Source organism: Acipenser ruthenus, chromosome 39 (genome assembly GCF_902713425.1).
Source record: "Acipenser ruthenus chromosome 39, fAciRut3.2 maternal haplotype, whole genome shotgun sequence".
NCBI classification, from domain to species: domain Eukaryota; kingdom Metazoa; phylum Chordata; class Actinopteri; order Acipenseriformes; family Acipenseridae; genus Acipenser; species Acipenser ruthenus.
Genome location: NC_081227.1, coordinates 5,711,066 through 5,726,182, shown reverse-complemented (window position 1 = coordinate 5,726,182; position 15,117 = coordinate 5,711,066). Strand labels below are relative to the sequence as shown.

At 40.7% G+C, this 15,117-nt stretch overlaps 1 protein-coding gene across 2 annotated transcripts in view; it reads right to left on the bottom strand.

The window, feature by feature from the left end:
* The window catches only part of LOC131707258 (kin of IRRE-like protein 3), a 159,458-nt gene that overhangs the window by 24,074 nt on the left and 120,267 nt on the right, over positions 1–15,117 (bottom strand). For both annotated transcript variants that reach the window (XM_059009571.1, XM_059009570.1), the window contains exons 5-6: positions 10,876–11,026; positions 1,318–1,423 (exon numbers count right to left, since the gene is read on the bottom strand). In XM_059009571.1, the coding sequence (XP_058865554.1) occupies positions 1,318–1,423; positions 10,876–11,026 (257 nt within the window). The remainder of the gene's footprint in view (positions 1–1,317; positions 1,424–10,875; positions 11,027–15,117) is intronic.

Here is a 15,117-nt window from a genome sequence, read left to right as displayed (position 1 = left end):
TGAGTTTATTATTTTATACTGAGGTGTCATAAAAGCATCTGAAGGGCTATATTTTAACAGTTACATTTAGACTTAACTTAAGTGGTTAACAAAATTAGAGCAAGTTATCATAACTTAAAATAACAGGTAGATGCCAGTTAAAAATGCTCCAGAAGTGCCAAACTAGTCTAATGACACTTAATGGGTCAACTATTGTAACATCTTGCTCTGAATAGATCGCAGGCCAATAGATATCATCAGTGTACATATTTCTGGTTAGATATATATATATACAGTAATGTTTAACACGTTTAATTTGGCATCTATTAACTGACTCAAATCAAAATGGAGAAGATGAACCACTGGGACCTGTTCAATTTCTGTACATCTGCACACTTAGAACTGACAAGTTTGAATCAGCAGTACAGTACTGGTTTGCCAGGCCAGGCTATATGAACCTTACAGGCTCCTGTTTGGAATCAGCAATGGCAGCGCCTACTAAAACAAATGAATGAGTAAATCCAGGTAAAACCTTTTCTTATTTTTCTTAGTGTGCTATTTTTTCTTTCATTTATTTTTTATTTTTATCCACAGGAATAGATTATTTTTAAATATAAAATTGCATAAATAGATGGTTTGGAAGTATGTCTGACAAATAAATTATTCAATGGCTCACAGCTGCCGCGCACTGATGGAAGAGGGGTTTGATTTGAGGCAGGTAGAGGGGAGATTGTGTATCCAGGGCAGGTAGTCAGACCTCTAATGCCACACACAATACACTTACACAGCAGCAGGGCTGCAGAATGTGATTAATCCATAGCTTCCACAAAAGACCCAGGCTAGTGTCTCTTGGATACAGAATACATGAGTCTGTTGGGCTGCTTGCCACTAGAAAACCAAAAAGAGGTCATTGAACAGCAGTATCCACGAACCAATGTCCCAGGACACACCCCGACACTCCAGGGGCTTTGAAGGGTAACCCTAAATCACGTTTGGACTAAACATAAAGTATCCCTGTATAATTATTATTTATTTTGATTTCCTCATTGTCTGTATCCTAATTGTTCTCTTCTAATTAAAGTAAGACTAATTTTCTCCTGAATTTAAACTAAATCCACGCAGCAAACCACTGCAATTACATGTGCCCAGTACCACGGTGCCATATCATTACCAGCTTGCTACTGCATCAGGACCACTGTGTAGTATTAGTATCTACTGGGATGCCATTGCTGTCTTCTGGAGGCACAGATCATGTGTTTTTATATTATACTTTCATTCTGAGGGTCGTTTTCAAGCTATCAGGGTAGTAAGTGGATGCGTACACATGCAGCCTCTTACCTGAACTGTGTGACGGCTGGGTTGGCCTTAGCCGAGCAGTGAAACTTCACCAGGTTGCCCTCCAGAATGGGCTGAGGCTCTACAGACAGGTTCACAAGTGGAGGGTCTGTGGGGCACAAACACACATGTATCAGTTCAGCTCTTCACAGTAATGCTAGTTTGCAATGGTCCTTGCTTCATGTTAGCTTTACTGTAAATAAAATGGATTTGCATTTCCCAATATAAATACTTTTATCATTTTGAGAGAGGCCTTATAAGCAGTATAAAATACATAATCAAGCACATGTATAGAGTATGTTATGAAAATTAGAGACAGCATTTCTAAATGCTTTATAAATACTTAAAAAGCTGAAATAAAATGGGACTACATTTACAACAGGGTTTTCATTTATTTGTTGTGCGTTCCCGTATTAAAATACCGTAACCAGCATGTGAAGAAAATACATTGTCTCTTAAGCCAGCATGTCCAAAAACCAGAAAAAACGACAACCAGCTTAGAACCACCATGTTTGAATCACACGCATCTCCTTTCTAGTTGCAGTAAAAGAGGTCATTTGATCCAAACCACTACTATAATTAAACTACTGACACACTATCTAGCACGGAAAAGGAATCGTGCTGTAAACGCTCTTTTTAAGAGCACATCATCAATGCCCCTGCACTGGATTTAGCAGGATAATTGATGTTTCCTTTAATTCTCTGGGGTTCAGGGTGCACGTCATTAAAATGAAGCGAGTCATCTTTCAATTATCATTTAGATTAGTAAAGCAGACACGTCTCAGAGTGAGGGACAGTGAGTCCAGGCTAACATTTGAAGTACAAATCTCATTTAAAGGACTGCTGTTGGGGTCCCTACATCATAACAGCTTGTACAACTTACACATCTATGATTAGGGTCACATCCTCGTCACTGTTTCTGCCACTCAGAGCAGCAATCTTGCTTTGTGAACGTTGCTACTTGCTTTTGAGGTGTATTGTCCGGGTGTAGCAAGTGCGAATATTGACACACGCATCCACAATGTTTAGAATTCACATCCTAGCCTTTTATTTAATGTATTATGCCTGTATTTAATGTATTTGCATTGTTTTTTGACTGTTTGTATTTAATGTACTATGCCCTGTATTTCACTGCATTTAATATATTATGCATTGTTCCTCACTGTTTTATAAAGAGCTTTGTGATGGTGGTCCACTGTAAAAGGCACCATATAAAATACAAATTGATTGATTGATTGATTTAAAATGTTAATTTTTTATGTATGCATTTTATGCCCTTTGATATTTACAAGGTAATTGTTTGCTCATTTTAAATTAGTATTATTTGCGTGTCAGAACAATTCCATGTTGAAGCCACCTTAAAGAAGGGGTATGAAAACTCAGGAGATTACCTGGAATGCGGTTCTGTCGATGGGCTTCTGGTATTGTCACACAGGAACAGGAAGCCAAGGATATTGAACCCTGCTTGTAAAAGCTAAGCACAAGAGGTGTGATCCTGCTCTAATTTGCTGAGGGTGGGAAGGTGTAAAAAGAAACTAAATGCGGTTCTGCTTTTCCGACCTGTCTGCCTTTACCCGCTGATTCCTATTAATTCACCCACAATTAACAATGCCGGGGATTTTAATGATGCTGCTAATGTTGGTGATTACGTGAATATAATATGCATGCGTTCAGAGGCGTAACCTTGCTTTCAAAAGTGTGTGTGTGGGGGGCAGGTTCTGTAGCTGGGGCATGCATGAAGATTATTCTATCTGAAATAATAAAATATGTTACAAACAAGTAGAACAAAACATTGCATCCATTCTACGTCTAATTAAAAGATCCAAAGAGATTCCTGCAGCAATCATTCAAAGCAATACATTGTTGGCACAATGCTGTCGTGAGTGATGAGTGGCAAATATCTATATTATTCAGTCGCTTCTGAGTCATGTAATTACAAAGCCATGACTCCAGTCTTCGAAGAGCACTGAAGCTCCGCTCAGATTGAAGCCTGGATCCAGGATTAGGTTCCTTTACAACTGGCCCCCGAGGCAGCGTTGAGCTCTGGAGTGAACGTGGCATCATGCAGGTTTAATGAGAGGGATGAGAATTGAAATATATTTCTAGAAACGTTGAGGTTTCCCCACAATTGAAATACTTAAGATAAATACAGTGTTGCTATTAAAATGATGCTAGTGCTGTATTGGTATAGGAAAAGGGTGTTTTTAAAAAGTCTTTTCAGCTTCCATCCACTTAATATATGCAGGTGTAGCTTGAACCTCAAACTGCAGTGTATCAACGATAATGTAAATAACACAAAGCTCCAGACAATGAGTTTCAAATTTTAAACGTGTTCAGGTAAGATCTCAAGTTTATTATGATGAATACAATAATGTATCTAGGAGGTGTTACTAAAAGCTACTCAAATGCAGTTTTGAGTAAATAACTTCAGATGCTATTAAAATGTCAGGTGTTGACATCATTATGGAGTTACAAGGAAGGTCACCCCTCACACCCCCCCCCCCCCCCCACCCATCTTGCAAGTTTAGAGTCTCTGCCCAACTTCAACATGAAATATCTCAAGATCACAAAGCTGAATCTTCTAAGATTCTAAGAGGAATATTAAAACGGAACAAAGGAAACATGAATTGGAATTGAGTTTGTTCTCCAAATCTCCCTGACACAGAGCAGTCTGGAATGGAGAGAGCTCTGCCGAGCATTAAATGCAACTAACAGCACTGAAACATCTTGCGAAGCTTTGAAACTCAGAGAGCGATGCATTGCAGGTTATTATTTTAGCATTATGCAAATGCCAGCAACTGAAGGTGAGCTCACTGGAAAGTGGAGCATTAATAACTGCCGTTAACAGGGGGATTAAGACAGAGGTTAATGGCTGTACTGCTCGGATGGGATTAGTAACACTTCTCAATTAGTGAGGTCAGGGGGTCCTGGAGAGTGCCGGCACAGCCCCCATCCCTCATGTTCACACTCAGCAAGGACGAGAGAGCACCTCCTTGAAGATGTCGCCCAGCGCCTCACTTTACTGCAAACTCTTCTCAGGGTTAAATGGAAAGTACAAACATTTGACACTCTATTCATCAGGCTGGCTGTTAGAAGTGAATTTGTGTGTGCGTGATAGAAATACAAAACGAGTCGTGATAAACAAGGTTTAGTACCTTTAGAAACACCACAAAAACGAAACTGCAAAATGACAAAGGCTTCCAGTGGAAGCGTTTGCCATTGAATTCACTACGTTTCATTTAACATTTCTAAATTCCGCACCAGTGAGTGTATATAACATTGTATATATGTACAAGTGCACGTGTATTTACTGGTAGTTATGCAAAGTGTTACTGGTAGATTATATATATCTAAGGTTGAGTAGCAGTCCAGATCGTAGTTATCAATAAGTGAGAGACACACAGACTGGACATGGCAGTGAGTGAAGGACACAGACTGGACCTCTCAGTGTTTCCTACCAGATTAAATAATGGTTAGAACAAAGAACTAGGGGCCACTAAGGGTTATGTCATCAAACCCACACTCAGTCACTGACTGCATGGGCAAGTTAGAGAACTCTGTAGCGCCAGATGTAAACTGGGCAGCAGCAGCACTAACTCTAAACCGGAAACAAGATGTTGCGTCTCATTTGGGTTATCCTGGAGCGATGGTTTCTCAGTAAATAAAGGACACAGCAGCGTGGCGCACAAACAGGCCACAGTACCCCTCCAGACGTGCAGCTGGGCGGCTCTGCTCAGCTGTGAGAGTCTTCAGAGACTAAAACAACCCAGGTGCCATCCTCCTGCTCATCTGCATCTAATCACCCGGCAGCATCTCTCACATTTTACCAGGGGCTGCCTTCGAAAAAACAAAACAAAAACATATTGCCAGGCTTCAGTCCTTCTGAAGTCCTTCTGATGCACATAAAAGAGGCCCACGTTTGTCACTTGACAGATTGACTGCTACTCCAAGTCTGACAGCTTTCCTCTACCTTCAATTTCAAAAGTGTGTCCTCAACCCATGTTCTGACCTGTGCTAAATCACAGAACAACTTCTGGTTGAATTTTAAAAGGCTGAGGATCTCAGAGGCGTAGGGGGCGATTTGATCAACCTGTACCCTACTGCCAAAAACATCCTCCTGGCCTGAATCGACCACTCATTTTTAGCAGTAATCCAGGGATAGCTCCAGACTGGTTGATTCAAGCTAGGGTTATTCCCCAGTGCTGTAAAAGGCATTCAATAAATACACCTACAGTATGGCTTAATCTGACGGGGTAAGATTGATAAATATGGCTTGATATAATGGCTTGCCTGTACCAAATAATTATCAATAACAAGATCCATCCTTTGACCTGAAAGGTAGTGGGCATCATGCATTTAATAAAGGAGTCAGTTTTGCAACTTTCAAGTGTCTGTCTCTTCGATGTATACATGCATGAGATCACTGCCTGATTGAGGCAGCCTGTAGAACGAGGCAACAATATGCAGTTTTGTTAATTTTTTTTTTTTTTAGAGGGGAAGGGACAAAAAACTGAAAGAAAGAAAGAAAGAAAAGAAACACCAGTAGTCGGAGCTGTGAGTTTGATCGCAGGTTCAGAGAGAGAAAACCAGATGGCTTTTGAAACAAATCGGCCAGCTTCTTCAGAGTTGCCAACATTATTGCATTTATCTTTCCTTAAAGCTGCATTCGCTCTTTTTGACAACGGGAAACTAATGAACACAGAACCCACAAATACCAAGATATAAGGAGAGTACAATGTAACTGCATTGTAGCAACAGAAATTACACACAGTGCTGTGCAGATACAATGCAAAAGCATATTATATTACACATTTAAAAAGGCTGTCAGTTGCCAATCTCTTTTATAATTGAACTATATTTAAAGTGTATTTGCAAAGTGATTACTATATAACCACACATGCTAAGACAGTTTTAACCAAATGTAAAGCATTATCCGTTTGAGAAACGAAATATCATTAATTAAAACAGGACGTGCTGTGCATCAAGGCTGTGACATTTAGACATCTAATCGTGCTTATGAATCTGTTTGGTGGGTTTCGTCTGTAAAAAATGGAAAATAGCAGGGAGGATTTTCCGCGATTGAATGTATTAAGATCCGCCACCAATCAACTGAATGGTTATTTTAATGTGCATAAAATAGTTATTTTAATGTGCTGCTTGTGTACCTAGTGATGAAGGTGAGAGACAATGGCACTGGAACACATTCTTCCAGATCCTGCAGTGTATTCAGTCCTCTCTCAAGCAATTGTGGCAGCTTCTCAGAATGGGGTGGTGATTTTGTAACGTGCACTGATGTCTAGTGGAGACCATCGAACTGAAGTTACTTGCCATGAAACATAGTGATTCCCACACTAGCCCTAAATACATGCATGCAAGACACTGACCTATCAGACATCCCCATTGTTCTTTTAATGCTTCAAGTTCTATACGTTCTGTGCACACTCACTGAATTCTAAGGAAGCAGTGAACAGGGGTTACATTGATTAGGGGAGGAATGAAAATATGTTTATGTTTAGAATGAGGAATTGGATTTGGTATCCTGCTGTGTCTGAAGCATTATTTTAGGACACGCTGATAATACCCTGTGTGACCTCACACCTCTAAAGTCTTTAAGTATTTAGGAACCCCTCATCAACACCACTTCAGCTGAATCAATCTGAGACCCATAAACAACGATCTGATCACCTACCACTTCAGAGAGTCAGAAGAAACGTGTCAATGTGACTCACAAAGGAAGACCTACATGGCACAAGGACAGCCTGCCAGAACGCAGCGTCCGTCTCTTCAGATTGAGTGTCTCAGCTGTGCGCATCTGTGATTGAGCGAGGAGAGGGCGGGGAGGTGGGAGTAATGGAGGTACAAAAATACAATCAGTCACGACAGCAGTCGGCCTGGAAGGAAACTATTAAAGGGACTGGGGTCAAACGCCCCTTAAATCTCAGGTACTGTCAAGCATGAAGTCAAGTTTGCACTAATCATGGTCCTGCTGAGACACAAGGAGACCTTAAAAAAAAAAAAAAAAAAACTTCTACCATTCATTTTTTTGTTGTTGTATAATATAGATTGTATTTCGATATTTACTTAGTGCTACCTGGTGACTAGTGTTGGAATTGTAGTATCATTTCAGTAAGCAACATAGGGTTAAAGGATCATCAAAATGATCTCATCAAGAAGCCGGAGCCTCAACCATACCGAAGCTGGGCGTATTTGGTAGAGAGTTGCTAGATTGTGAAATGATTGCATTAAATGTCCCATTGATGTTTTCAAAAGCCCCCTTTCTCTTTTAACAGTGTGCACACTCATTGAGAGGGGTGACAATGATTTTACCTGATGAAGAATTGTAAAAAATACTTACACTAACGCATTAAAAGAGAATAAGCGCAGTTTCAGTGAAGGGAACTTGAGGCACACTGACACAAGACAAGCAGCCCCTTCTCCCAGCACATCTGCATTTCCTGATTAATTATTCTCAGCAAATGTTGCTATTTTTGTTCTTCAATTATTTACAATGCATTTATTCAAAGAGTGAGCCCAGGGAAGTAATGAACGGAGTGGGAGAGGTAAGGTTGCTGATGAAAGAAAGTGTTCAAAGTGTTCAGTGCGGGTGGAACAGCTCGTTGACGGTCCTTATACTCACTTAGTCTTCTATCTCAATTCCTTCCCTTGAATCAGCGACTTTGACAGGTCCCAAGAATCTATTCCACTACCCTTCACAGCTTCAGTGCCATTTCTACCACTCCCCTTCTACTTACGCAGCTTGACTTCTCGGTGCAAAGTACAAAACAGCTGGACCTGAAGGATAACTTCAGCTACACTTCAGAAGACGAGGGGTATTAGAAGTAACGAAAGTCTAGCACAAGGCTCAGAGCTTATATCTATAATTACTTTTTTTTGTAACCCCTGACGTTATCGGTTTCAGTAGCAGAACAAATGTGTCAATTAGTAAGCTTCAAATGGGTACACAGAACTACCATTATTATTCCTACGCTACGTCAGGGGATAAGCAGCAGTCCACACCACTGCACTCTGTCAATCAGAGTCCCCACGGTATCAGATACCAGCCCGAAGCATCTCAAATAGCAGATCGCTATCAGGCACAAATTCAGAAGAGCGCTCGTCGTTTTCTCTGAGCTAAAGTGCTTTCTGTTCAGCTGAATAAATAAGCCAAAGAGATACCTAATATTGAGTCTCTGGGGAGGGCAGCTCTCAAGCCAAAGAAAGTAGGACAGGGCCAGAGAAAGCACTCCAGCACTGAAACGGAACTGAACCGGAGGGATTGCAGAGGGAAGTAGATCACAGGCATTAACCCTCCAGCTGCTGAAAGCCCCTCGACCAACGCAGCACTAAATAGTTGGAGTGTAAAGTAGCGCTCTGCCGCGGCACAAATTTTACCCCATCACAAATGTATTAAGCTGCCACATTTAAATGCTTAAATGCGCTGCACCAGTGCTCAAAATGGGCTACCGGTAGCACAGATTAACAGACTAATCTGAAAAATAGTGCCTCTCCTCCAAATGGGATACCTCCATTGAACAATAGGTAGGCCATTTGGAGAGGCAGAAATGACAGCTCAAAATGGGCTACCCTGTGTTTTAAATAAAATGTACAGGTTTTAATCCACTAAACCCCGGGTAGCTCATCTACAGAGGCAAAAATGACCCGTGTTGACTAAGTGTCTTGACTTTATATTATATTATTATTGTACAACAGATAAAACCAAATATACATAATGAAAAGGATTACTTAATGAACCAAGTTTATTATACGACAAATACAAACAATTGTACATAATGAAATAGCCAGTATCGAGCTATTATTTAATCCCAAGCGAGATCAAAAAGGGTAATGCAGACGCTAAATACTCTCCCTCTGTTCCTGGGCTGTTCAGGAAGGTTAGGAGCCTGCACTCTCCATTGTAAGAAATACGTTATGACTGCTGCCATAATGCTCTTTCCTATCAGCTGCTTTCTGACTTTTTCTTTGTGTATTCTTTGCATATAATTAAGGCTTGACACGCCTTAAAATGCACGGCTAATGAGCGTCGGAGCGCATTGTGGCGGTGCTAACACGGCCTTAACATGTCAAAAGTGTCATGATACAAACGGGGCAATTTTAAGGCCGGTATGAACTCAGCACTATGGCCTTAATGCCATCACAAATGCTCGATACATCTCCCCCCAAGAGAGCATTTCAGCAGGGATACAAATGGGCACATTAAGACCTGATCAATTCTGCATGAACTGCATCCTTATATATTTTTGTCAATTCGGCCCCCAGTTCTAAGCCCCCTTGGTTCAATTGTTTTTATTTTCCAGGTGGTTAATATACATTCTGTTCTACCCTGCCTATTCCTCCCCCTTCCCTCCTTTCTCTCTCGTTTCTCAACTCTTTTGATTCAACCCCTACTATCTTGGCAGTTACCCAGCTCTCCACTTTACCAGCTGTCGCTCATCAATATAAATGAGCTGCTCAGAGGGGAGAGCGCCCCCTACCTGGTTTAGAGGGCTCCTGCAGGACTGTGGAGGAGAGACTCCAGTCCCTCAGTCCCAACCTTACAGCCCACGGCCATCATTTATTCATGAAACACCTGTTCTCCTTGTAAACAACAAAACAGAAAACTGATAGCCAGATTCTCTCCTTCCCACTGCTTCCCACCGTAGCCACACAAGGATCAGCTTTTAAAACATCTAATGATCTGTTATAAAAGTTTTAACAAGGAATAACAGTTTATTACAATAACATTTTAATGACACATTACCAGTGTAAAGCTTTGTGTTATAAAGTATTTATAAGCTTTTTATAAATGCCCTCAGTAAGGTATGCTTATTAGAGTGTATTCATATCAACTGTCTAATATATCTTCAAACAGTTGTTAATTATCTTCCACATTTAGCTGTGATCTCCTGTACAGAATCGCCTACTGTACACAGTAAAATAATGGTGCTGTCAACAGCAGTGGATCTTTAGATAGCATTTTATGGTTTAATGGGCATGCTTAATGGCCCTGAAGGGATTCTGAGTAGTGCTAGGTTCCTTTGTTTTTAAATCCCTCAAGTTGATACAAATGGTGCTTGATTTTAGCTAGATGTGACTCCAGATTTATAACGATTCCTGGCTGCAGATTGTAATTGAGATGGTGGTGAAGGTTTTTACTCAGAGCTTTAGACACACATCCTAATCAGAACTTCAAATCTGGATATGTAGCCTGTCAGTAGCCTTCATAAAAAAAGCAAAAAAAAAAGCTGCTGAACTTTTAGTATTGATTTCTAAGACAACTAAACCACTTTTAATTCCCTGTCACTTCGATACAAGATCCCTCATAAAATGTTCCCCTAGTGTAATAAAGCACAGTGAAAGCAAGGTAAAGCATAAGTAAGCATTGTAAAGAACAGCGAGGTATGGTAAAGCATATTAACAAACTTGGAAAACCAGAGTAAACTATGATAAATGCATAGTACAACATGGGAAAAGCGCAGTGGAAAACTGCAAAAATACCACGGTCAACTATTCAATGGGGTCCACGACACAGAGTTCCAATAAGAAAAGAAGTGTGGCTCTCACGCTGTATGTCGATGGTGATGCTGGTCTCCTTCCCGTTGGGCACGGCCTTGTTGGAAGCCCTGCAGATGATCTGCTGGCCGGTCTCGATGTTGGAGGCGGAGATGTAGAGCGTGCTGACCGTGCTCTCCCGACGGCCATCCCGCAGGAGCGTCTGTGACGAAACAAGAGGGTTACTGTCTGTGCTTGGGGAACAGAAGGAGAACTGTAGCATAGTTAAGCACTGGACGAGCAGAAGCAAGTTCTGGGACAAAGGAGAAGCATCGTGGTGCCACCTCTTAGGCACAAAAAACAGGGAACGGAAATCTAGAAATCCTATAGTCATCCAAAAGGTAACATTGATAACTATTGTAATATTGACACCCCATTAATACTGTGTGTCCATTGCAGTAATAGTGTAGCTTGATTGATCTAACTTCTGCTCAACTTACTGTGCTAGCATTGCAGGGTTGCCGTTGTAATCTACATGGATGCGGAAGCACAACATTTAAAACAGGATAATATTTAAAACCAGGATCTTTTAATGTCCAGGGAAGGCATACTGAAATCCCAGGACACCTTCCTCAAAATCAGGAATCCAGGGAAAACAGGGACAGGTGGACACACTAGCAAAACGTGATGAGCCCATGGAAGCAGGGTCAAAAACGGTAAGCCTTATAAAAAGCGACCAGACTCAAAGAAGCATGGTCAAGCATGGTAAAGGATAAAAGTGTGTTGTAATACTCTGGATACTAAAAGACTTTAAAGATTATTTTAACAAACGTCCTCAATGTCTTCTGAACGACGACTTCTAGTCGAAACGCTTGTCAAAGTTTCTTTTACTAGGTAAGGGTTAGGCACAGGGAGCACAGAGAGGGAAGCATAGGACAGCACAGGAAAGCATAGGGAAGAATATTAAAATAAATGGTAAAATCATGATAAAACTTACAGAGATTGGTTAAGATAATGCTACTGAGTCAAAGTTATTTTTTTCTCTCTTTTACAGTTTTAGCCCACTTTCTGAGTTAGATTAACATTATTACATTTCAAATCACGAGTCAGAAATCAGACCTCAAAGCATTTTTTTTAATTGGAATATAATCGTTTGAACAGAGCTCGCTATTGTAGAAATATGAAAAGTCTATTTCTAACCATCTGCCCAAACAATTCAGTCATGGCTTACGTGGGAGGTAGGCTAAGTAGCTCCCATTTCCCTAAACCATCATTCCCATCCACTATTACCCCTGTCTGCTGAGGTTATAAAGATGTGACAAAGGAACCACATTTACATCGCTATTAAAGTTACATCTTAATTGCCCTTCCCTCGGAGTTGCAGAAAACTGACAGACTGTTCTGTAATAGCAGTAATTAATTCTACATTTCTCTCCTTTCAATTTTAAAAAGTAATGAAACCTTATATTAAAATTCTACCTAAATGATCTGAATAATACATGCATATTAATGTTCCAAGAATCTTGTTATTATTATAGTGGGGGGGGGGGGGTCCAGAACATGTCTGGTTAGCTTAGCACTGGCATGAGGTTCCATTGGATTCCATACCTGGAAGCTGGGGGGGGTGGGGGGGGTGTAGCCACTTCTGAATGAGTGGGGCCAGGTGACACCCAAACCCTGCAAAAAGTAACCATGCTCTTGGAGCTTTAATGTGAGGAGAACCAAAGCTTTAAAATCTATCTATCTATCTATATCAATTATGGATATGCAGATTTTTCAAGGACCACTCTGTAGATTATCTAGATGCTCTCTGGTAACTAATCATGTCCTGTTCCGTAGGTTGGATTGCATCTAGACCACATCTGATTAAGACTTCCCTGGCAGCGCAGGAGAATGATAGGAAAGAACCAGTTTAGTCCTTTGATGTGTAGCCGTATAAGAACAAGGGGACCAGAGCTAATAAGATCTTTGCTAGAAAGGAAGACAATTAATTTTAAACTCCTGGTTGGCGCTAACTTTGGGTTTAGTCAATGAATACTTCTTTAAGACTACTTTGGTGAGTTTCCCTGCTTCTCCGACGTCCCCCCAGATATTAGAACAACTGCTGAACAACATTGCCAGGATCTTGCATATGCTTCCATTATCATAACCCTGGAAAGGGGCTGAACAGTGAAGAACATGCACCCCCATTGTTATCAACTTTGCATTAGCAGAGTCTCGAAAGAACTACTCAATGTTGGACTGTAGGCAGGGAGAGCACCGCTCCCCCACTTCTCTTGGGCAGGGAAAGCACCACTCCCCCGCTTCTCTTGGGCAGGGAGAGCACCGCTCCTCCACTTCTCTTGGGCAGGGAGAGCACCGCACCCCCACTTCTCTTGGGCAGGGAGAGCACCGCTCCCACACTTCTCTTGGGCAGGGAGAGCACCGCTTCTGTACTTCACGTGTAGAATATTGAACTGTTTTGCTCCTATTATTATATGGAGATATACATGTGTATAACCCATACAAATAAGGAAAGAATACAATAACCGTAAGAAACCCCTGAGAGATAAACAATGAAAAAGGTTTGAATATAGCATGCATGGTCTGGAACAACAGGTGTGAATAATGTAGAGAGGTGAAGGGAACCTGTATTAAAACTGTGCTAAGGTGTCAGAGTTTTAAAGTTAGTTGTGATAATTGGAACAGTTCTTATTTTTAGACCCCTATATAAGAAATAATGTAGATAAAATAAGCTAAACATTTATTTAAAAGATAAAACTCAATCGCAACAAACAAATAAAGGATACCTGTGGGCTTACACATCTTTTTTTCCAAACAGATGCACTTCTGTTCCAAAACCTCAGTCTCATTAAGCGACTGCAATAGGACAGTGAGACGAGCTGATTCTGGACCAAACCATTCAATATATACAAGGGGGGGTGTTACGCATAGGAATAATAATAACAATGATGGCGGTTTAATCATGTGTGTATTACTGTATGAAGTGTGTGAAATATATGTACAGTATTTGTATATTTAATATAAATAGCTGTAAGTCTAGTTGCTTTACAATAATACTCAATACCTGTCTGAATTTGTAATCAATTGGTACACTTGTTAGCCCTTTCAAATACCGTAACTACTAGTGATAAAGTGCGGTTCTGTTGAGTGTATGAGGAAACAGGGACTGCAGGTGGCGTGGTAGGGTTGAGGTGGTGGTGGTGGTGGGGGGGGGGGGTTAGATAATAGCGACCCCTCGCTTCTAAATATAGCACTACACCACTGACTACAGGTGTTAAGGATATGGAAATAGATGCAGAAATCTCAGGAGCGATTGAAGTACATCCTATTATGTTCCAGGGTTAGAGAAACTTTAGTGGGGTTTTATTTGATGTAAACCAAACACCTCACGTTAATACATTTTTCTTGCCTATTTTCCCTTTTAAAAACCTTCATTCGGTGTCTTCCAGAGCCTACCTTTAATTTCTGCAGTACGCACTACTGTAAGTCAAGAAGGTTAATTAGCTTGAAAAAAAAAAAAAAAACGCGGTTACAAGAAAATGCAAATGACTCTCGTTTGAAATTAATATTCTGCTCTGCAATTAGACAAACTACATGTCTCGCAGACGAGGAAAATATTACATTTATATATTTTTTTTATTAAATGTTAATTAGTAACACTTTCCAGAGTTTTTTTTTTTTTTTTTTAGTGAGAGCTGTTAAAAGTCTAATTATATTGCAAACTTTACGGAGATGAAGGCTGTCTGAAAAAGAAGGGAAATTGAGGGGCTGATAGAGCAGTCACTTTGAAGGTTAAAGACTCTTATCTACAGAGGAAGAGATAAGCTCAGCTCAGCTTCACAGCCCTGACATTCCTATCCGTAAAATAATCAATTCTAGATAAATGACTGCGTTTTCATTCCCCACATTATCATCCAAGAGCTAAAATATGTATGTGCTGGGTGCAAATCTGTGACCACGCACGCCGCAAGCGAGCCTCTTACCACTGTACTGAAGAGCCAGGATTATTTTAACAAGCAGTTATAGATGCTTTAACCTTACCTCATATATATATATATATATATATATATATATATATATATATATATATATATATATATTTATATCCCCTCACCGCAGCAATTTCCCCCACAGCTGAGGAGAACTGAAGGTTCAGTGGGTGTCCTCCGACCCCACGACCGAGCCAGTTTCCTCTTCTCCACCCAGACCAGTCCTACAGGTGGCCGGTAGGGTTTGCTGTAGTGTGATGAGGAGAATCCCCAATAAAGACCAACAACTTCGCACAGCCAGGACGCTCCCCTGCGCTCCCCT